At 49.9% G+C, this 24,172-nt stretch overlaps 1 protein-coding gene across 3 annotated transcripts in view; it reads left to right on the forward strand.

Annotated features, from left to right (window-relative positions):
- Nucleotides 1–24,172, forward strand: part of SERINC2 (serine incorporator 2) — a 55,120-nt gene that overhangs the window by 17,080 nt on the left and 13,868 nt on the right. The window contains exons 1-2 of one of the 3 annotated variants that reach the window (XM_032160026.2): nucleotides 14,031–14,105; nucleotides 14,642–14,692. In XM_032160026.2, the coding sequence (XP_032015917.1) occupies nucleotides 14,091–14,105; nucleotides 14,642–14,692 (66 nt within the window). In that variant the 5' untranslated portion in view covers nucleotides 14,031–14,090. Of the gene's footprint in view, nucleotides 1–14,030; nucleotides 14,106–14,641; nucleotides 14,693–17,466; nucleotides 17,559–24,172 lie in introns of those variants that run through there. The other 2 variants (XM_058443253.1, XM_032160029.2) reach the window with 2 other exon arrangements.

Below are 24,172 nucleotides of genomic sequence, written 5' to 3' on the forward strand. Positions count from 1 at the left end.
GCTGGGATTACAGGTGTAAGCCACCTTGCCTGGCCCTTGGGAACTTTTTATCATGACTGAAACGTGCACAAGCATCATAGGACCGCTGGAACTGCCTTCACCTTACACTGGCAGAACTGAAGCTCTGAGAGGCTCTCAGTGAGGAGTCATAAGGGAACTTTTTATTTGAGCGCCAGGTGTGATTGACTTACGGGTATAAGAAGTAGAACTTTCTTTCTCTTCAATACGGAGCTGTGTCTAAGCTGGGATGGGAGATAAAATTTATGTGCAGCTAAGGCTTGGTAGGTCCATGTGTGTTCCCAGGCATGTTTTCTAAATGGGTCACCTTGCAACACCCATTGTCCTTTTTGCTCTGAGTGGCCCTTCTGGGGCTGACATCTCTCTCTCTCTCCGCTTCTTCTGGGCACTACTAGAAAGGCAAGAATTGTTCTGCGGAGTTGGGTTCACAGTGCAGCTCGGGGTCATTTGGTCACTGGGCTCTGGCCACCATCTGCAGAGCCAGAGGTGTCTCTGCAGTTACCATTCACTCCATCTTTCCTCCCCTGCCAGCCTTGGAAGCCTCTTGTCTGCCTAACCAGCAATCTGCTTGAATTGGGAGAGGGAGAATAGCAAAAGGGAAAATACCCAAGGAGAAACAAACAAATCAATGATTTAGATACCTATTTTTGGAGTGCCTTTTATGTAGCACTGTTTTAGGCCCTGGGGTAACAGCTCTGTGCAGGCTGACACAGTCTCTTCTCCCAAAGTGACCTCCAGAGGGCAGACAGTGATTGTCATAATGCTTAATATACATGGAGCCCTACTATGTGCCGGGCCCTGTGTCAACTCATTTACTACTTCCAACAGCATAATGATATAAATGCTTCTGTTATCTTCATTGTATAGGCAAGGAAACAGAGGCACAGGGAGGCTCTGTATCTTGCCCAAGCTAGTAGCTAATAGAGGTAGGATTCCAACTCAGACAGTCTGAAAATTAAGCAAGGCCATGGGGTGCAGAAGGGTTGACTTGCTCAGGGAGGAAGTGGTCTTCTAGCTGAGACCTGCCTAATGAGAAGCAGCCACGCCTAGATCCGGGGGATGAGTGTTGCAAGCAGTAAGATTACTATAGCAAGTGCAAAGGCTGAGACAAGAATGAACTTGATGTGGTCAAGCGCTGGAAAGGAAGCCTCTATGGCTAGAAGGGCAGGAATGAAGAGGAGAGAGTGGAAGGAGGTGAGGGGAAGGGTGGATGGGCCCAGGCTGGCAATATAAAACCCCTTAAGGGCTTTGCAGCCATTGGGCTTCTTCCCTTGCTCGGGCAAGGCCAAGCCCTATGCCCATAAACCCCAAGAGATCATTATCTTTCTATCTCCATGGGTGGCTAGGGCACCCATTGAGGGGCTGCCTCTAATCTCGCATTGGTCCCACTGGTCCTGGGACCCTGATGACCGTCCACTGTCTGGAATGTTGGGGAGGATGCTAAGGGAGGGCCTAGGGCCCGGAGAAACCCTTTAAACTAAATGCGGGGTGGGCAGGAGGTGTTGACCCCTGAGTCAGAGGCCAGGTAGTGCAAAGGCACTTTAATTGGGGTCTTTAAGATCACCAAGCTTTGATGCCCCAACCCTGAGTCAAACCGTCCCGTTGACCCCCCTCAACTTCCTGGCCTGACTGCTTGCTACCTCCAGTGACAGGAGAAGTCCCTTTGAGGGTACTAATTAGAACTTCCTCTTCTAGATTCCAGGGCTTTCTCCCTGACTGGGGTCAGGGAAACAGCTCTTTCCAGAGATCATCCGTGGCCCCACCCCTCCCACTTCCCCCAGATTCGGGCGGTTCCACTGAGGCTGGTACAAGCACAACCCCAGGGCCTCCTAGCCCTGCCCACAGTCAGTTCTTGCCCATGGGTGCCATTCCTTCTACTTGGAATGCGTTTTTGACTTTTGTTTACATTGACAATTCCACCTACCTTACTCTTCAAGGAGTAACAGACTCCTTCCTTTAATTCATGCCATCATTCTTTCTTTGTTTTCATCCATTCATTCATTTCCTTCATAAAATTTAGGCATTCATAAAATTTAGGCATTCATTTGGTTCCTGCCAGGCACTGGGGATGCAAGAAGGGGTGGGACTGACCCTGAGGTCAAGGGATGTCTCATCCTCTGTGAGAAACACAAGGTAAACCAGCAGGACCTGCTACATAATTGACAGGTCCAAGTGCAGATGAAAATGCAGAGCCCCTTGTCCAAAATGTACTATGAATTTCAAAACAGTGACAGCAGAGCATCAAACCAGTCCAGGGGCCCTTCTTCACCATAGGGTCCCTCTGCAGAGGTCATACACCCATACAAGCTGGCCCTGTAAGCAAGTGATTTCATGAGAGATGTGTGATGGAGGTGAGCCTGAAAGTCATCAGAGAGGAGGTGATGTCTGTAACTGCCAGAGCCAGGAGAGAAGCCACATGGCTGTTTCTGGAAACTGCAAGTTGTCCAAACAAAAGGGCCAGGAGCAGCTGGAGTCAGGCTATGTGGGGCTTTGTGGACCAGTTAAGGAGCTGGGTCTTTATTCCCAGGCAGTGGGGAAGCTCCAAAAGTGTTAACCAAGAGCATTATTAGATTTTTTAATTAATTAATTAATTTATTTATTTATTGAGACGGAGTTCCCCTGTGTTGCCCAGACTGGAGCAGAGTGGCGCGATTTAGGCTCACTGCAACCTCCACCTCCAGGGTTCAAGCAATTCTCCTGCCTCAGCCTCCTGAGTAGCTGGGACTACAGGCGTGTGCCACCATGCCCGGCTAATTTTTGTATTTTTAGTAGAGATGGGGTTTCACCATGAAACCAGCCAGGCTGGTTTCACACTTCTGACCTCAAGTGATCCACTCTCCTTGGCCTCCCAGAGTGCTGGGATTACACATGTGAGCCACTGCGCCCGGCCAGATTTTTTTTTTTTAAATATCATTCTGGCACCAGACATGAAATACAAATAATACACATATGAAAAATACAAATAATAATATATATGAATAATACAACAAATAAAATACAATGGAAAGAAGTTCAACTTCATTAGCAATTAAAAAAATTAAAGATTAATGTGGCAAAAAGAAAAAAAAGAACAATGTAGGCAAGGCCATGTGCCGTGGCTCACGCCTGTAATTCCAGCACTCTGGGAGGCCAAGGTGGGTGGATCACTTGAGGTCAGGAGTTTGAGATCAGCCTGTTCAATATGGTGAAATCCTGTCTCTACTAAAAATATAAAAATTAGCTGGGCATGGTGGTGTGTGCCTGTAATCCCAGCTACTCGGCAGGCCGAGGCAGGAGAATCACTTGAACCTGGGAGGTGGAGGTTGCAGTGAGCTGAGATCATGCCACTGCACTCCAGCCTGGGGAACAAGAGCGAGACTTTGTCTCAAAAGAAAAAAAAAAAAATGTAGGCAAAATGGTGAAAAGAAAACTTTCCCAGCAGCAGTGGGTCTATCAATGAGTGCAAATTTCTGGTGGCAATTTGTTTGGAAAACCTCAAAAATGTGCACCCTAAGATGTTTTGGGAAGGATACTTAAGAAACTGGTGCCTGTGGTTGTTTCTGGGGAGGAGACCTGAGGGCAGGGGAAGAAAGAAACTTTACTTTTCTCTGTACACCCTTTGAAACTTTGAGCCACATGTTTACATTTTCAATGTGTATCCTTTAACCAAATTGTTCCATCCCTATGCATTTTTCCTAAGGAAAAAAAATAATAGAGGTGCACAAATCTGTACAAGGCTGGTTATCACAGAGTCATTTATAATATCAAAACATTACAAATGACTTTAATCCACATGCTTCATGCTGGCACCCTTGCCCTCAGAGGTACTGAGTCGTGTGTTAGGGTGCTCTAAGCAATATGGTAGACATGGTGCACATTCAAAGGGGGTTGGTTTTACTTGATAGTGACTAATTTAGAACAAAAACTTTATATTGAAACCAATATGGCAGGTCACACCACTAGGATGACTAAAATAAAAGAGACAGATGATAAGTATAGCTAAGGATGTGGAGAAACTGAAGCCCTCTTACATGCTGGTGAGAAGTAAAATGGTGTGGTCACTTTGGAAAACTGTTTGGCAGTTCCTCAAAAAGTTAAACATTGAGATACCATATGACCCAGTAATTCAACTCCAAGGTATATACCCAAGAGAAATGAAAACATATGTTCATATAAAAACTTGCATATGAATGTTCATAGCAGCATTATTCATAACAGTCAAAAAGTGGAAGCAACCTAAACGTCTAACAATTGATGAGTGGATAAACAAAGTATGGTTTATATTTGTACAATGGAATCTTGTTTGGCAAGTAAAAAGAATGAGGCACTGATACAGTGATACCTGCTACAACGTGGACGAGCCTTGAAAACAGTATGTTAAGTGAAAGAAGACAGTCATAAAAGAAATGGCTAGAATAGGCAAATCCATAGAGACAGGAAGGAGATGAGTGGTTGCTGGGACCTAGGAGAAGTATGAATGAGGAGTGACTGCTAGACGAGCATGGGGTTTCCTTCTGGGGTGAGGAAAATGTTCTGGAATGAGTGGTGGTGATTGCACAACCTTGTGAATGTACTAAAAACCACTGAATGGTTTCTTAACATAGGTGGATTTTATGGTATGTGAAATATATTTCAATAAAGGTGTTTTTTTTAAATGGATATGATATGGCATAGAATTAGGGTGACCAATTGTTCTAGTTTGCCCAGTACAAAAAGTTTTCCCAGGGGCTGGGCGCAATGGCTCATGCGTGTAATCCCAGCACTTTGGGATGCCGAGGCAGCCGGATCACCTGAGGTCATGAGTTCAAGACCAACATGGCGAAACCCCATCTCTACTAAAAATACAAAATTCGCCGGGCATGGTGGTGCATGCCTGCAATCCCAGCTACTTGGGAGGCTGAGGCAGGAGCATCACCTGAACCTGGGAGGCAGAGGCCAACATGGTGAAATCCCGTCTCTACTAAAAATACAAAATTAGCTGGGCGTGGTGGTGCATGCCTGCAGTCCCAGCTACTCGGGAGGCTGAGGCAGGAGAATCACATGAACCTGGGAGGCAGAGGTTGCAGTGAGCCCAGGCTGGAGTGCAATGGCGCGATCTCGGCTCACTGCAACCTCTGCCTCCCAGGCTGGGCAACAAGAATGAAACTTCGTTTCAAAAAAAAAGTTTTTCCAGGACATGAGACTTTCAGTACCCAAACCAGAAAGGTCCCAGGCAAGGCAGGATGAGTTGGCCACCCCACATAGAATGCAGACTTTACATTCATATTAATAATAACATATAAGACTTTAAAGGGATTTTCTGCTTGCAGTTCACTAGTGCTACTGCAGAGGGAACGTTTAAGAAGCACTGACTTCAATGTCCAACCACAGGAAGTAGTTTCGTTGGTTCATTCATTCATTCACTCCCCATTAGAGTGCAAGCTCTATGAAAGCAAGGGCTTTTGTCTGTTTGATTCACTGCTGTCCTCCCGGGGCCTAGAATTGTGCCTGGCACATCAGATGTTCTGTAGATGTTTGTTGAGGGGGACCGTGTGCTGGAAGCCAGCAGTACATCGTTCTCTTTCGCCAAATCCTGAGTTGTCCCAGAAGTCTGGCTGAGAAGGCAGCTTCTGGGTGGAGGACTCCACTGACAGCGAGTATAGGGACATCTCAGTGCTGTTAAGAAAATATTTTAATGGCAAGGAAAAATGCTCATGATGGAATGTTATGTGAAAAAGATGGGACACAAAATTATGTAGGTAGTGTGAGTCCAGATTGTTTAATAGTGTTTAAGTGACCAGGTGCGGTGGCTCACACCCGTAATCCCAGCATGTTGGGAGGTCATGGTGGGTGGATCACTTGAGGTCAGGAGTTCAACACCAGCCTTGCCAACATGGTGAAACCCCCATCTCTACTAAAAGTACGAAAAGTAGCTTGGGGTGGTGGTGCACGCCTATAATCCCAGCTACTCGGGAGGCCGAGGCAGGAGAATGGCTTGAACCCTGGGAGGCAGAGGTTGCAGTGAGGCTAGATTGCATCACTGTACTCTGGCCTGGGTGACGCAGCAAGATTCTGTCTCAAAAATTTTTTTAAAATTAATTTTAAAAAAGCGTTTAAGCATTAGAATAGATGAGAATGGGACATATTAAATTATGTCAAAGGTGGGAATCCATTGGTGAATACTTTTGAATTTTTAAATTCTTTTTTTTTTTTTTGAGATGCGGTCTCGCTTTGTTGCCCAGGCTGGAGTGCAATGGCGTGATCTCAGCCTACTGCAACCTCCGCCTCCTGGGTTCAAGCGATTCTGCCACCTCAGCTTCCCAAGGAGCTGGGATTATAGGTGTGCGCCACCATGCCCGGCTAATTTTTCCATTTTTAGTAGAGGCAGGGTTTCACCATGTTGGCCAGGCTGGTCTGGAACTCCTGACCTCAAGTGATTCACCTACCTCAGTCTCCCAAAGTGCTGGGATTACAGGCATGAGCCACCGCACCCGGCCTAAAATTCATTTTTCATTTTTTATTCAGCCTCTGTGATGCCCTGCCAGATGCAACTCTGGGAGTTGAGATCCTGTGGTGAACCAGGCAGGTAAGATCCCTGCTATCATGGGACAGGTAGGATTTTATAATTGGAGGGAATGAAACCCAGAGTAAAAGAGGAAAGTTATTTTTTTAAAAGACTGATGAAATTCCGGATGTGCTGAAGAACCAGCTGGAAGCTTGTAGGTAGGGGACTGTTCCAGCAGTAGTGCAGACTAGGGAGTGGGGGTGAGGGCTTGTTTAGGAAGAAGCAGGGAGACAGAGAATGCCTCTCAACACACACCCATTGTGTGTACTCTGGTAAGTCCCTTCTTCTGTCTTGGCCTCAGTTTCTCCATCTGTTAACTGAGAGAAGGCACTAGATGTGTGTGTTTATCTCTTTATTATTCAAATCAGAGAACTTTAAAAATTTAATTGACAAATACAAATTTATACATTTATAGTGTGCAATATAATGTTTTGAAATATGTATATATTGGCCAGGCACGGCGGTGCATGCCTGTAATCCCAGCACTTTGTGAGGCTGAGGTGGGCAGATCACATGGGCCCAGGAGTTCAAGACCAGCCTGGGCAACATGATGCGACCCTCTCTCTACAGAAAATACAAATATTATCTGGATGTGGTGGTGCACACCTGTAGTCCCAGCTACTCGGGAGCCTGAGGTGGGAGGATGGCTTGATCCCGGGAGGCAGAGGTTGAAGTGAGCTGGGATCACACCACTGCACTCTAGCCTGGGTGACAGAGTAAGACCCTGTCAAAAAATAAGAAATAAATAAATTAATAAATATGTATACATTGTGGAATGGCTAATTGGGTTAAGTATGCATTACCTCACATACTAATTTTTTTGCAATGAGAACAGTTAAAATTTACTTAGCAATTTTGAAGTATACAATACATTGTTAATAACTATAGTGACTATGGTGTACAATAAATCTCTTGAATTTATTCCTCCTGTCTAACTGAAATTTTGTCTCCATTGACCCACATCTCCTCAATCCCTTCTCCTGGGCCTGGCCCCAGCCCCTGTTAACCACTGTTGTGCTCTCTGCTTCTATGAGTCTGACTTTTAAAATTTCACATAAGTGAGATCATGCAGTATTAGTCTTTCAGTGCCTGGCTTACTTCACTTAATGCAATGTTCTCCAGGTTCATCTATGTTGTCACAAATGACAGGATGTCCTTCTTTTTAAAGGCTGTATAGTATTCTATTGTGTATATATCACAATTTTTTTGTGTTGTTGTTTGTTCGAGATAGAGTTTTGCTCTAGTTCCCCAGGCTAGAGTGCAATGGTGCAGTCTCGGCTCACTGCAACCTCCACTTCCCGGGTTCAAGCAGTCCTTCTGTCTCAGCCTCCCAAGTAGCTGGGATTACAGACACCCGCCACCATGCCTGGCTAATTTTTGTGTTTTTAGTAGAGACAGTGTTTCACCATGTTGGCCAGGCTGGTCTCGAACTCCTGACCTGAGGTGATCCACCTGCCTCGGCCTCCCAGAGTGCTGGGATTACAGGCGTGAGCCACTGTGCCTGGCTGTCACAATTTCTTTATCCATTCATTTGGTGATGGACAGTTAGGTTGTTTCCATATCTTGGCTATTGTGGATGATACTGCAGTGAACATGGGAGTGTAGATATCTCTTTGACTTACTGATTTCATTTCTTTTGGATATATAACCAAAAGTGGGATTGCTGGATAGTGTGGTAGTTCTATTTTTAGTTTTTCAGGAACCTGCATACTGTTTTCCATAATGGTTGTACCAGTTTACATTCCCACCAGAAGTGTACAAGTGTTCTCTTTTCTCTACATCCTCACCAACACTTGTAAAAAGTATAAACACTTACAAAAAGTTAAAAAATTACTTTTTATGAGGCTGGGTGTGGTGACTCATGCCTGTAATCCCAGCACTTTGGGAGGCTGAAGCGGGCAGATCGCCTCAGGTCAGGAGTTCGAGACCAGCCTGGCCAACATGGTGAAACCCTGTCTCTACTAAAAATACAAAAATTGACTGGGCATGATGGCGGGTGCTTGTAATCCCAGCCACTCGGGAAGCTGAGGCAGGAGAATCGCTTGAACCTGGGAGGTGGAGGTTGCAGTGAGCTGAGATCGTGCCATTGCACTCCAGCCTGGGCAACAAGAGCAAAACTCCGTCTCAAAAAAAAAAAAAACATTTAAATGTTTTGTAGAGATGGAGGCCTCGCCACGTTGTCCAGGCTGGTCTTGAACTCCTGGGCTCAAGCAGTCCTCCTGCCTCAGCCTCTCAAAGTGCTGGGGTTACAGGCATGAACCACTGCACTCAGCCAATGCTTGTCTTTCGTCTTTTTTTTTTTTTTTTGAGACGGAGTTTCACTCTTGTTGCCCAGGCTGGAGTGCAATGGCGAGATCTCAACTCACTGCAACCTCTGCCTCTTGGGTTCAAGCAATTCTCCTGCCTCAGCCTCCTGAGTAGTGGGGATTCAGGCATGAACCACCACACCTGGCCCATCTTGTGTTTTTTTAATAACTCTCCGTTCTGCTCTCTTCCCAGTCCCTGGCAATTACCATTGTACGTTCTGTCTCTACAAATTAGAGTACTCTGGGTACCTTGTATAAGTGAAATCATACAGTTTTTGTCCTTTTGTGTCTGGCTTATTTACTTAGCATAATATCCTCAAAGTTCAGCCATGTTGCAGCACGCGTCAGAACTTCTTGTCTTTTTAAGGCTGAATAGTATTGCATTGCATGTATATACATGAGATGGCTTTAGAGCTTTCTTCAACCTTGAGGTTGTAGGAGTCTCAATGCCAGGTCTCCGTTGTCCCTCAGGGTGGACTGTTTCCTGTAGGGTGAGTGGAGATCCTGGCTTCAGAAAGACTTTCCTTCCTGCTTATGTCACCAGAACCTTCCCTGAGCCCAGTGGTCCTGGGAGACCCTGGGGAGGGATCCTAGGAATGAAAGGCTTTGGCTAAACACCTGCTGCCTTCTCTCTGAGGCTTCAGCAGCTGGGTCAGGGTTGGGTGCTGAGCAAGGGTTGGGGAGTTAATGATGGCCTGCCAGGGGCTTGGTTGTCCAGATGAAACGAGCTTTGCTCTGAGGCCTGGCCTGATTACAGGGAGCCCTGCGCTTGCCCTCCCCACGGCCCAGGCCTGGCCTTGCAGCAGCCCCTGCATGCCCAGCTGTTCTGGGGCAGCTGCAGAGGTAGGCGGAGCTGAGGAATTTGGGACAGCAGCTGCCAAAATGCATTGGCTTTGGGGTCTGGCACAAGAGATACAACTCATGGTGAAGCCAGCAAGTTCATGCTGGTTCTCATCTGAGGGCTAACTAGTAATAACAGTCACGGTTGCTTCAAGTTTTAATATGTTCACCACATACCAAACACTGGGCATGAATTATCTCAGTTAATTGTCACACAGCTGTAGGAGGTTGGTATCGTTGCCCCCATTTTACAGATGAGCGAGCTGAGGCTTGGAGAGCCTTGCCTAGGTCTATGCAGTTGGTAAATGGCCCAGCTGGAATTGGGCCCTGGTTATGTGCTGAAGGCTGGTTTCTTGTCCACTGCTTCTGTGATTCGGTGGGACATTCTTTGGCCAGCTTCCTAGTGGAGAGTGGGTGAGGGGCCGAGATCCACCTGCCTTCCCCACATGGGCCAGGAGAGCTCCTCTTGTAGCTACTTAGGGATTCTGCTTCAAAACATTATTTGAAAGCCACTGTTAGTAGTTCAACCTATTTATTTTAATTTATGTATTTTTTTTGAGATAGGGTCTCACTCCATGCCCAGGCTGGAGTGCAGTGGTGCAATCTTGGCTCACGGCAACCTTTACTCCCCAGGCTCAAGCGATCCTCCCACCTCCGCCTCCCGAGCAGCCGAGACCACAGGTGTGCACCACCATGCCTGGCTATTTCTTTGTATTTTTAGTAGAGATGGGGATCTTGCCATGTTGCCCAGGCTAGTCTCGAACTCCTGAGCTCAAGTGATCTGCCTACCTAGGCCTCCCAAAGTGCTGGGACTTCAGGTGTGAGCCACTGCTCCCGGCCTCAACCCATTTATTTTACAGATGGAGAAACTGAGGCCCAGAAAGCGGCAGGGAGCTGTCTAGGGTCATTCTAACAGGGTTGGTGGCTGAGCCAGGCCCTGCATCTCAGCCGCCTGCTGTTTCTGGTGCCCACCTGTCTTCCTGGATTTTGTATGTGACCTCCCTAGGCAGGAGGGCACTCTGGGGCCTCCCCTGCTGGGTCTGCTGGGCCTGGAGCCCATTCTGTAGGACCCATGCAGGCCTTGGCTGGTGGACAAATCACTGAAGGAGGGAGATGCGGAGATGGCAGGCAGTAGGCGCAGAGATTAGAACCCAGGCTAGATCTCAGGCTGGCTCTGGGCTGACTTGTTGTGTGGCCTGAGTGGCTGCATTCTCTCCAGGCCTCCATTTCTCCATCTGTTCAATGATGGGGTACTGACCGCTTGGGCCCACAGGCACTGAGCAGGGGAGGATGAATGGTCCCGACAGGAGATATAAATGTATGGGGAGGAAGAGAGGAGCCACTGGGCCCAGGAGGGCTGTGGACATCCTGCCTTTGCCCCATCCTCCTCCAGGAAACAGCCTCCCACACTCTGGCTGCTAGCCGGAGGACGCCGCTTGGCCTGAGCGTGTCCAAGCCTTAGATGACAGAGTTTCTGGTCCCCTATGCTGCCCTGGGGCTGGTGGCTGCCCTTCCTCAGTCCGAAGACATCCTCCTCACCTCGGAGTGGTGCTGGCCCCAGCGGGGCTTGGAGGAGGCTGAGCTCTCTGTGTGGGCACTCACATGGGTGTCAGCCTGACCTTCCCCCGCGTGCTCACATCCCTGACACGTGCACATACATGCAAACCCATACACACACCCTGCATAGCAGGAGCTCACAGACAGAAAGAACCAGGCCACTTCTCTCTTTTTTTTTTTGAGATGGAGTTTCGCTCTTGTTGCCCAGGCTGGAGTGCAATGGTCTGATGTCAGCTCACTGCAACCTCCACCTCCCGGGTTCAAGTGATTCTCCCGCCTCAGCCTCCCGAGTAGCTGGGATTACAGGCATGCACCACCATGCCCGGCTAATTTTGTAATTTTTAGTAGAGGTGGGGTTTCTCCATGTTGGTCAGGCTGGTCTCAAACTCCCGACCTCAGGTGTTCTGCCCGCCTTGGTCTCCCAAAGTGCCGGGATTATAGGCGCGAGCCACCGCGTCCAGCTGAGCCGGACCACTTCTGTCTTTTAAGGCTCTTGGTAATTTAAAGATGGAGAAAGACCTAAATAGGATGTTCGCAATTGTGGTATGTTCTTATTTAACAAATTAATGTTTTTTAACACACAAATGCACGCACACACATCCAATGCAGTGCAACTAAGGGACTCACAAGATCATAACGAGAACTATAAAAAATGTGATTTCACATTGCTGTGTGGTCCAGCGATGGGATGTAAGTTTCAAATGGCATGAAGAGCATTCTGTTCTTCCCATCTCATCCATGATTCTCCAGGGCTAGACATCCAGCCCACTTTGTGTGCTCATTGTATTATGAAAAGTATCAAGCATCCAGATGGGTTGAAATAATGGTACAGTGAGCACCCATATACTCAGCATCTGGAGGCTACAATGAACATTTTGCAGTATCTGCTTTATCACATATCCATTCCTCTGTCCAACCCTCTATCCATTTCTCTGCACAGCCAGCCCTCTGCCTATCCATCTACCTAGCCATCCATCCCTCCCTCCCTCCTTTCATTCCATCTCATTTTTGGATGCATTTTTGAGGCTTCTGAATGTGAGACCTGGGCCAAATGGCACTCTCTTCTCTCCTTTGCAGCAACAGGCCCTGCCACACACACAGGCACACACCTACCTCTACAGGTAAACCCCACATGTGTACACACCATATATGACTTACCCATGTCCCCACATTTATACATGTACATTCCATGCACATATTCACATAACCACACACGCTCATCTGTGCACATATACCTAAACACCCCCCCTCCCCAACACACACGCACTGCCCACATGTGCACTCACAGAAGACCCTGGACATCTGCCCCTCCCCAACACACATGCACTGCCCACATATGCACTCACAGAAGACCCTGGACATCTGTAAGGAATGTCTGGGAATCCTCAGACCTGTGACTCCGTGGAGCCGGTGCCAGGCCCTGGCTCTCTCCTCCACACTTTTCTGGCAAGTGCCAGAGGCTCCCTTGAGCTACCTACCTCAGATGTCCTACCTTTTTCACTCTTACCCGTCTTCTCTCTCAACCTCTAGTTGCTTCCCACAAAGAAAACGGATTCCTTCCAGAGTGTTACTGTGTATGGGAAGCAAATCCCACAGACCATCCACTCCACGCAGGCTGGGACTGTGTCTGCCCTATCCACACTGCATTCCCAGCTCCTGGCCCACTGTGGCTCTCTCTTTTTTTTTTGGAGACGGAGTCTCGCTCTGTCACCCAGGCTGGAGTGCAGTGGCGCTATCTCGGCTCACTGCAAGCTCCGCCTCCCGGGTTCACGCCATTCTCCTGCCTCAGCCTCTCCGAGTGGCTGGGACTACAGGCGCCCGCCACCACGCCGGGCTAATTTTTTGTATTTTTAGTAGAGACGGGGTTTCACTGTGGTTTCGATCTCCTGACCTCGTGATCCACCCGCCTCGGCCTCCCAAAGTGCTGGGATTACAAGCGTGAGCCACCGCGCCCGGCCCCACTGTGGCTCTCTCTAAGTGTTGATAGGAAAAACGTCCCCAGAGCAGCACAGAGGCACATACACTGGGCAGCCACAGGGGTACCCCCACCCCACACAGTTACATCCATGCACGCAGAACACCCTGTGTGTGTACATGCTCAAGCTTGCATCACTGTGTGCCTGCACACGTGTAAACACACATCGTGTCTGCCTGTCTCCATACCTTCCAGATAGAGTCCCTGCCAGGACCTAGGTCCTTTCACAAAATCACCTAAGACCACTGTGGGCTCATCTGCTGGCACGTGAGATCCAGATGTGGCCCCATGACCGCTTAGGGCTCCTGGCTTGGCCCTGAACATCTGGGCAGCAGGGGCTTAGAGCGCCAGCTTTGGAATTCCAGTTCTCCTGAGAAAACCTGGGTTCCACCCTGGCTCTGCACGTGATCACTGTGCATGTTCCCCATATGATTTATGTACAAGTTACCTAACTTCTTGGAGCATCGATTTCCTTATTTGCTAAATGGGGGCAATAGTTCCTACCTTAAATGCATCTTAAAGGAGGTAATCTCAGCAGAGTGCCTGGCATGTTGTAAGCTCTTAGAAATGCTTGCTGTGAATATGATTATTGTTACTTTAGCTTTTGCTCCGAAATCCCACGCATGCTTTGTGAAGAAGGACAGCCTTGGTTGGGGGGTGTTTATGGGGAGAGCAGAGTGGATGGTGCCTATGTGAATACTTCTCCCCAGATGCTCCCCCAATCCCAAGCTCTCATTATCCTATATGCATATTCATAAGGGATGGCCTCAGCCCTGCTCTGTAAATGGGTCAGAAGCAGGAAATAGAGGCCAGTACAGACAGCGAAGCCCAAGGGATAGGAGGCTCAAAGCCGGCACACATCTGAGTCCTCATGGATGGAAGGATGGTAAGAGGGGATGGGGTGAGAATGGACTGGGGGCACTGGGGTCGGGGCAGGAGTTCATTCCTATGTTGCAGATTTGAAAACTCAGGCCCAGTGAGATCAGATTAGAGAACCTTGGGGTGGGTGGTCCAAGAAATCAGAGCCTGCTTCCTTTGGGAACTGGAGTTGAGCATCTGTCTGGGCTGGGTGATGGGCACAGGGCAATGGACCAAATGACCCTTTCATGTTTATTTCAAGGGACATGGTTTACATGGCATTGGGTGGAGAAGCTGAATCCTGAATTCCAACCCTCCAGTGAGGCTCAGAGTGGTGGTTGGGTGACTTGCCAGTATCACATAGCTGCTGACTGTGACTGTGCTTTGGGGGGTGCAAGAGACAGAGCTACTCTGGCCCCATGCAGGAGGTTCAAATCTGGGAGTAAATGCTGATGGGCTGGCCAGGACACCAAGAAATGAAGCTCTTTATCTATGTCCTCATTTCATCTCCTCGGTAGTCCCCTGAGATAGCTGGGGTAAAAAAAACTTATCTTTATTTTACAGATGAGAAGCATGAGACTGAGAGAGGAGGAATCACCGGGACCCAGCCACACAGTGAGTTATGCCCTCCATGCTGGGCATGTGAGAGCCCAGCCAGCCTTGGTCTTGGGCAGGCAGGAGGCCAGGACAGTGGCAGCGTATTACCTTGCTCTGGAAAATTTTAGCCTGAAGCCAGAGTGGCTGTCCCTTCACAGATACAGTCATCTTAATCCCTCGTTCCTTGCAGATAACTGCTTATTTCTGAGAATGTTTTTGCAGATGCTCACACTTGCTCTGTGAGGTTAAACAGAATGACCCTCCCTATTTCAGGGAAGGGGATGGACGGACACCCCTTGTGGGGTGAAGCGGCCCCCCAAGGATGGCATGGGGCATGGTCATCTGTGGCAGAACAAGAATCCCAGGGGTTGGTCCTCTGGGTCTTGGGTGCTTTCTACTGTTCTAGGTCATGGACAGGGAGGGGTTGGGGGTGAAAAACTCAGCTCTTGGAGCAGAAGTGTCCGAGGAGCTGACCCTGAGATGGGAGCGTGTGAGGGGGGCTCACCTGAGAGTGCTTGGTGGCATTTCAGTCTAAAGGATTTCTGTGCAGAAGATGACTGTGTAGGGGCTGTTTTTGGATCAGACTGTCAGTCACAGCAGAAGGAGGAAAGTGGACTTATGGTAAAAGGTCAGACATTCATCCAGCAAGCATTCACTGCCTGACTGTGTGCCAGGCCCTGTACTGTGCTCTGGGTAGGAGAGGGGGTAGCCAGAGAGCAGACCGTTCTTGGGTGGCTCACAGTCCCTTAAAGGCCTCGGGTTAGGGAAGGACTGAAATATTACTGGACAGAAAAATAGAAAGACTAGATATTGTCACCTCTACTTTTTCAAGGGAAGCAGTAGGACATCAGGGTGAAAGCCAGGCCAGGTGGCCTTCCAGCTCTGTTTCTTCTGAGCCGTGTGGCCTTCAGCAACAGTAACAACAACCACAGTGATCACAGTCAACGTTTATTCAACGCTTGATTTACATTTTGCGTGTCACTACTTCTTTGTTCCTCGGTTTCCTCATCTGTAAATGAGTGGGTGGGGAATTAATCGACTTCTCAGGGCTGTTGTGGGGCTCAAATTGTACCATGGGGGAAAGTTGGGCATGTGCTCGGGTTGTTTGTGAGGCCATAAGGGAGGCCCAGATTGTTTGGAGAATTGGGGGAATCGGGAGGATGTTCATTCCTAATGGAGCCAGGTAGTGGGCTGGGGATGATGGTGGTGGCTGTCTTCACTGAGAGGTATGGCATGTGAGCAAGCTTCAAAGGAGAGAAACAGGGATAAGGAGAAGGACCTTCAAGAGGAGGGCATCTGCCAGGTGCAGTGCCTCACATCTGTAATACCAGCACTTTGGGAGGCCAAGGCAGGAGGATTGCTTAAGCCCAGGAGTTCAAGATCAGCCTGGGCAACATAAGAAGACCTCATCTCTACACAAAATTTTTTAAAAATTAGCTGGGTGTGGTAGTACACACTGGTGGTCCCAGCTACTTGGGAGGCTGAGGTGGGAGGATCACTTGGGTCCAGGAGGTTGAAGCTGCAGTGAGCCATGATTGGGCTACTGTGTTCCCACCTGGGTGACAGAATGAGACCCTGTCTCAAAAAAAAAAAAAAAAAAAAAAGAGGACGGCATTGTGTGGGCAAAAGTGTGGAGGAGGGAAAGTGTAGGGTGTGTTTGTGGAACAGTCCTGGTGCAATTAATGGCTAAGCCTGGCGCCCAGTGAATCACCCAAGGATGCAGTCAACCAGCTCTTTGGCCCTGGGGCCAGCTTCGAGGCACAGAGCCTTCTTTCCCTAACATTATCTTGTCCAGAGGTGGCTGAGGACAGGGCTAAGGGTGAAGGGAGACTAATTACAGAGCCCTACTTCTGGGTCTCTCACACCTACCCCTGGAGAGCCATCTGTCAGGAATGTGGCCGCCCCTCCCCGCCTTCTGACCTCCTTAGCTAGGGACCAGTTTGGGCTCCCTAGGGAGTGATAAGCCACCAAGCAGGGGTGGCTGTAGGGAGTGAGTAGCTCCCAGCAGGCTGTTGGGAGTCAGTGGAGTTTGAAGAACAGATGGAGAGAAGGGAGGATGGGTTTAGAGTGAGAGGCTGGGGTCTTAGAAGAAGCAGTAGGTGGGCATGGTGGCATGCACCTGTAGTCCCAGCTACTCAGGAGCCTGAAGCAGGAGGATCACTTGAGCCCAGGAGGTAGAGGCTGCAGTGAGCTATGATTGCACCACTGCACTCCAGCCTGGGTGACAGAGCAAGACCCTCTCTCTTAAAAAGGAAGAAGAAGAAAACAGTGACGATGGGGGCTTACATTTGTCAAGCACCTACCATGTGTTGTAACCTCCCTGTGAGGTATGTATCCTCACTTTACAGACCGGGAAACTGAGGCTCAGAGAGGTGCAGTGACTTGCCGAAGTTTCTTTATCCAGTCATTCAGCATTCAACCTCAGCATCTACGTATTGAGCAGAGGCTCTACGCCAAGCACTGAGGAGTCAGCGGTGACCACCTCTTGGCTCCTGTTCCCAAGGGTGACAGTGTCCTGAGGTCACACGGGCTCAAACCGAAGTCGATTTCCGAACGCTCGCTTTGGAGCAGGATGCGAGCCCGGGCCAGGGTTGGGTCAGGTTGCGCGGCTCGCGTGGCCGCGGGAATCCCCGACCGCCCCCTTCCCCTGGGGTCCCTCCCGGCGCACCTGCCCCAGGTGAGTCTGCAGAGGCCCCGAGCGCCGCCGGAAAGCGTCGAGCGGCTTCGGTAGGTGGGGCGGGGCCGGGGCGGGGCCGGGGCCGGGGAGGGGCCAGGCCCGGCACCCGGATCCCGAGGTCCGCTCCCCGCGCCCAGCCCAGGGCGCCCGCAGCCCGGAGCCGCCGCCATGGGGGCCTGCCTGGGAGCCTGCTCCCTGCTCAGCTGCGTGAGTCCCGACCCCGGCGCCCGCCCGCGCCGCCCGTTCCTGCTGCGTCCCTCACTTTCTTCTGTTGTGCTCCTAGTAGTTTCGTCTTTTTCCTTCCTGCAAACTTGTCTTTCTGGGCCGGTGTCCCGCCTGCTCGCCCTCCCGGACCTTCGCTCGGCCTCCGGATCCCGCTGCCCCCGTCCCCCCGCTCCGTCCTGGCCGGCAGGCGCCGGGCAGCTGCGGTCCCGGCTCGGGTGTCCGCGGGCAGGAGGGGAGTGCCCTCGGCGGGCGCCCTCCCGGGACCTGCAGAGACTGAGCCTGGAGCCCGGGGTCGGGGCGGCTCTGTGGACCCTCGTCGCCCCGCTTGGGGCGGTCCTCGGGGTGGCGTCTGTCCCCGTCCCGGACGCCCTGATTCTGTGTGCGGGTCGGCCGGGCCCCGTGCCTCCTGGGAGTGCCCTGCCCACCCCTCTGGCCGCCTGCCCGTCCGCCTGTCCTGTCGCTCGGGCTCCGCCTGGCCGTTCGTATTTGTCTGGTTCCTGTCTCTGTCCGTCGTTCGTCCGACTGTCCTTCTGTCCGTCTGCCCGTCCGTCCCTCAGTCTCTCTGCGGTCCCGTTACCGTCCTCAGTCCGGCTCGCGCTGCCTCCCAGGCACGTCCCCAGCTCGCCCCGGACCATCTGGGCCCCAGCGCGGAGACTGGGATGGGAGGGGAGGGAGCCCCGGACTTTCTTAGCTGCCCCCGAGTGAGGCGGGTGCGGGTCGTCACGGACCACCGGGCGGAACTCTGGGTTGGGAGAGCAGGAATCGAGGGAGGTTCGGGTGTGCGCGGGGAGTGCCGGGCCGCGGGTTCGGGACCTGGGGGGAGGCCAGCCTCTGTGCTGTAGCTGCAGCCGCGGAGGGCAGGGGCTCCAGCAAGACCCCGGCTGGGAGGCCCGTTCTCCCTTCCCTTTCCCCAGCCCCCATCTCCTTCCCTCTTCCCCTCATTAAATCTGAGGTTCATGCAGGCAGCCCCCTCCCCCTCTGGCCCCACACAAAGAGGCCCTGAGAGGGAGAACGGGCTCCAGCGGCTGCTGAATGTCGGGACTCGCTTTCCTTTGTCCCTGACGGGTGTGTGTGTGTGTGTGTGTGTGTGTGTGTGTGTGTGTGTGAGAGAGAGAGAGAGAGAAAGAGGGGGAGGAGGTGTAGGGGAGAGCTGGGGGTCTAGAGATTGACTTCACAGCCATTTTCTGAGAATGAGATCATAGCACCGAGAGGCAAGAGAGCTTCTTGCCTTACTAGGCCTCCATTTTTCGTGTGTGTGTGCGTGTGCAGGAGGAGGAATCAAGCTGGTGCCTGAAATCCCTCCCAGCCCAAAGAATTCAAGGTTTGGGCCAAGTCTCTGCCAACAAGGGTTTGCTTCCTGGTGAGGGAGGCAGAGCTTCCACAGTGGACCTGATTTCCATCGGTTGCTCCTGGTGAGGCACAGGCCCTGCTGGGCTGGCCTGGGGGTGGAGATGTTGAGGGGCAGCCTGCCAGCCCTGTGTGCCTTGGTCACCCCATCTGGCAGTTGACAGTAACAGGGCCTTTCTCACAATGCTGTTGGGAGATGAGGCATAGCTCCTGGCACGTCGTGAGTGCTGCCTGTGGGAATTATTGCTAACATCAAGGAAAGGTGGGTGGAGAATTCCATTTGGAGACAATGCAAAGCCAAGTGCTGGTCTCTGAGTCACAGCATTCTACAATGCTGAGAGCAGATAGGTCTGCTCAAACCGTCTGTTTACAGATGAGAAGACTGTGGCCTGGAGAAGATAGCTGACTTGCCTAAGGTTGCACAGGGAAAGGGTGGAGAACCGCATAGTTAGGATCAACATCTGATTCCTGGTCCAGGCTTCTGCCCACACCTTCCCTCCCTTCCCTACATCTTGGCTGCCTGAGGCACAGGGCTGGTCCAGGGAAGAATTGGGAGATAACTTAGTGAATAATATCAGCAAGGGACCCAGCCCTCCCTTCGGTGCCATCCCCTTGGGGTTCTGGCCTCCGACATTTACTGATGTTCTGGCCTCTGACATTTACTGAGCCAGGTACTGTTCCAAGCCCCTCACCATGCCATCTCATTGGCTCTCCCCACCTCCTCCACCCTATGAAATCGTTAGCCCATTTTACAGATAACTATCCCAACACTCACGGCATGAAGCTGTCCAGCCAGTGGCCTAGGCCCCATACAGTAGTGAGCAGTATGTGTGTGTGTGTGTGTGTGTATATATATATCTCCTTCCATTTAATCCTCACAAAGACCCCACTGGGGCAGTTGATATTGTTCCCATTTCACAGATGAGGAAACTGGCTCAGAGAGTGAAGGTGACTTCTCCACAGCCACACAACATTAAGTGGTGTAGCTGGGCAATGCTGGACACCAGTACCGTCCTGTTGCAGTGAAGAGTTGCTGCACAGGAGTCAAGTTCTATGTGGGGTTTCTGGGCAACTTCAGGAGGTATTTTTTTGCATGCATGGGTCAGTGGGGAAGAGTTTTGTACCCTCCCAGGTGTGACTCATCTGCTGATTGTGCTTCTCAGCATTGGAACTGGGCTGAAGGTGAACTGGGCTGAAGGTGGGTCCTGCTTTGGATGGGGAGGTAAGATGGGTCCACAGAGGATGGGGCCACCAGGCAAGCCGCCGGCACGTGATGACTCAGCTGTCTGCAAAGATTTCAGGAGGGTCTTGTACATCCTAGGGAGTGTGAAAGGCCTTTGGGTCAGACCACTGGACTCGGATCCTAGCTTTGCCTCTTCGCATCTCTGTGACTGTGGGCAGTCACTTTGCCCATCCCCTTGTCTGTAAAGTGGAGAAAACAATGGTGCCTGCCCCTTAGCCTGTTGTGAGGATTAAATGGGACTGAGGTTAGCACAGCTGCATATTTAGCACCAAGCTGGTGTGCAGTGGCCGGTCCATAAACACCCCACAGTAGTACATGACTCAAGACTACATGCAAGGAAGTGCTGAAGCCAGTGAGACCCAGGGCTGCCTAACTATAGAGACTGGGCTCTGAGCCACTGTACTCTCCTGCCCCAGGAGACCATTTTACAGATGAGGAAACTGAGTCCCATGGAGGGGAGGAGAGACTTGCCTGAGGTCAGATTACAAGTTATGGCAGAGCCAGCATTAGGACCTGCATTCTTGGCACTGCATGGGGGAAATAAGTGTACCTTGGGACATTTCCAGCTGACCTCTTCTCTGCTGTGTTTTGACTAGCCCTGGGGCGGCTCAGCCAGTTACGGAGTTGTTCATGAGGGCGGCAAGGTGCATGCTTGCCCAGGCCAGTTTCGCATTTTTAAAATTGTGACGAAATATAGGTTAAAAAATTTACTCTTTTAACCTTTTATTTTAGTCTTCAAGGAGTTTGTATGTTATTTTATTTTATTTTATTTTGCTTTATTTTTTTGAGATGAAATCTTGCTCTGTTGTCCAGACTGGAGTGCAGTGGCACCATTCTGGTTCACTGCAACCTCTGCCTCCAGGTTCAAGTGATTCTCCTGCCTCAGCCTCCCGAGTAGCTGGGATTATAGGCGTGCGCCACCACGCCTGGCTAATTTTTGTGTTTTTAATAGAGACAGGGTTTCACCATGTTGGCCAGGCTGGTCTCGAACTCCTGATCTCAAGTTATCCACCAGCCTCGGCCTCCCAAAGTGCTGGGATTACAGGCGTGAGCCACCACACCCAGCCTGTAATTTATTTTAGAAGACATGTATATTAAAATGGAGATCTAATAAATACAACCCTAATAAAAATTAATCTCAAATGAATGGCATTGTCAGAAGTAGTGCCAGCTAAGGCACACGGTAACTCCAGAACATCTTCTTACTGTCAGCCCTCATCTGGATTACTGACAACAGCCCCTGACTCTCCTCCCTTCCCCCAAAGATACCACACACCACCCCCTGACCTGTCTTTTTGTGATCAAAGTGATATTTCTAAAATGCAAATCTGCTGTCATTCCTCTTCTTTCGCAATCATTCCCCATTGCTTTCAGGGTGAAGTCCAGACTCCCTGACATGGCATACAGGGACATCGGCCACCACTTCCATGACCTCTGCAGCTTTTCTCACCCTTTCAGCTGCCCTGAAAATACAGTGTCCCTGTAGCTCTGCACGTGTCATTCTCTTTGCTGGGAATACCCTTCTCCTCTCTTCCTGCTCTTCTTTGAAAACTCCCTGCCCCCTCCCTTTTAAAAAAATTGAGGTAAAAGATGCATAACATAAAATATACCATTTTAACAATTTTTTTAAGTGTAGCATTAAGTACACTGGCACTGTCATGCAACCATCACCACCATCCTTCTCCAGAACTTTTTCATCTTCCCAGACTGAAACTCCCACTAAACAGTAACTCCCCAGCCCCTAGTAACCACCAATTCACTGCTTTTCTCTATGAGTTTGGCTACTCTCTCTGTCTAAGTGGAGTCAAACAATATTTGTTCTTTGGTGTCTGGCTTATTTCACTTAGTATAATGCCCTGAGGGTTCATCCATGTTATACCATATGTCAAAATTTCATTCTTTTTTTTTTTTTTTTTTTTTTTTCTGAGGCGGAGTCCTGCTCTGTTGCCCAGGCTGGAGTGCAATGGCACAATCTCGGCTCATTGCAACTTCCACCTCCCGGGTTCAAGCAGTTCTCTTGCCTCAGCCTCCTGAGTAGCTGGGACTATAGGCACACACCACCATGCCCGGCTAATTTTTTTGTATTTTTAGTAGAGATAGGGTTTCACCATGTTGGCCAGGCTGGTCTCGAACTCCTGACCTCAGGTGATCCGCCTGCTTTGGCCTCCCAAAGTGCAGGGATTACAGGCATGAGCCTCCGCACCTGGCCTCATTCCTTTTTAAGAAGGAATAATATTCTATTGTATAGATATGGATATGCCACATTTTGTTTATCCATTCATCTCATCCACCAATGGACATTTAGCTTGTTTTCACTTTATGGCTACTGTGAATAATTCTGCTATGAACATGGGTGTGTAAATATGTGAGTCCCTGCTTCATTTCTTTTGGATATATATCCAGAAGTGGAGGGTCACTTTGTTTTATTTTATTTTGTTTTATTATTTTTTGAGGCGAACTTATGCTGTGTCACCCAGGCTGGAGTGCAATGGTGCGATTCAGCTCACTGCAACTTCTGCCTCCTGGGTTCAAGCCAGTCTGCTGCCTCAACCTCCTAAGTAGCTGGGATTACAAGTGCCTGCCATCATGCCTGGCTAGTTTTTGTATTTTTAGTAGAGACGGGGTTTCACCATGTTGGCAGGATGGTCTCAAACTCCTGATCTCAAGTAATCTGCCTGTGTCGGCTTCTCAAAGTGCTGGGATTACAGGCATGAACCACCACGCCCAGACAGCCAGTTTGTTTTAAATAGAAAAATTCATCCAGCCCTCAGCTGCCTCCCCTACCCACCCAACACCCTACGAGTGTCTAAGAACTTCTGTCCCTGGCTCTGAGGACAACCAGGAGACAATATGAACGACTCAGTGACAGCCTGTTCACATAATGCCAAACCACTCAAGTCTCCAGAGCTATCTGCCTTGCCTTGGGAGGTAGTGAGCTTCTTGTCATTGGCAGTGTGCAAGCAGCAGAGGATGGCCAGATGCTTTCTGGGTGGTTCTTCGTTGGAAAGAGAATGGATTGGTTGAATGCCAAGGAACCTTGCAGCTGTAAGACTAAGGCCGGGGGCTTCTTAAATTCTGAGTTCTCCATTCTGAGAACCTGGGCTGTTACTAAGATTCAGGCACTGTAACTGTTCTGGGGCTTTTCTGTTGCTGCCCTTGAGTGCATCTGCAGGAAGAGGGGAGTGATTGTTATCAGAGTATGGGGACAGCTTCCCAGTCTGCCTTCCTTTTACACTGCGTCATGAGCATTATTCCATGTTGCTCTGTAGCCGGGGAGTCCATCTTTCTGGCTCTGTAGCATTCCATGGAGTGAAAGGGCCACGGCTGTCCCCAGGTGTTAGACATTGAGGTTATTAGTAGTTTCCTGAGACTCCAATAGGCTCACAAAATCCAAAGCTTATTTAAGTTTTTTCTTTATATAAAAATCTTTATTTTTATAATTGTAAATTTAACTTAATTGAAGTATTATTTATATACAATTAAATGTACCCAAGTTAAATGTTACCTACATATTTGCCCCATTCAGCAGAGAAATCCGTTTTATGGAGTACCATGATGTATCGATGGGCGTTTTGTTATTTTCAATTTTCCCCTAATGGCCAGGCATGGTGGCTCATGCCTATAATCCCAGCACTTTGGGAGGCCAAGGTGGGAGGATCCCTTGAGCCCAGGAGTTCAAGACCAGCCTGGCCAACATGAGAAAACCCTGTCTCTACCAAAAAAATACAAAAATTAGCTGGGTGTGGTGGTGCATGCCTGTGGTCCCAGCTACTTGGGAGGCTGAGGTAGGAGGATCGCTTGAGCCCAGGAGGTTGAGGCTTCAGTGAGCTGAGATCACACCACTGCACTCCATCCTGAGTGACAGAGCCAGACCCTTTCTTGAAACAAAAACCAAGAAACCAAAAAGAAAAATTAGCTGGGCATTGTGGCTGGTGCCTGTGGTCCCAGCTACTCAGGAGGCTGAGGTGGGAGGATTGCTTGAGCCCTGGAGGTGGAGGTTGCAGTG

The sequence above is a fragment of the Hylobates moloch genome, unplaced genomic scaffold, assembly GCF_009828535.3.
Source record: "Hylobates moloch isolate HMO894 unplaced genomic scaffold, HMol_V3 SCAFFOLD_8, whole genome shotgun sequence".
Lineage (NCBI taxonomy): Eukaryota > Metazoa > Chordata > Mammalia > Primates > Hylobatidae > Hylobates > Hylobates moloch.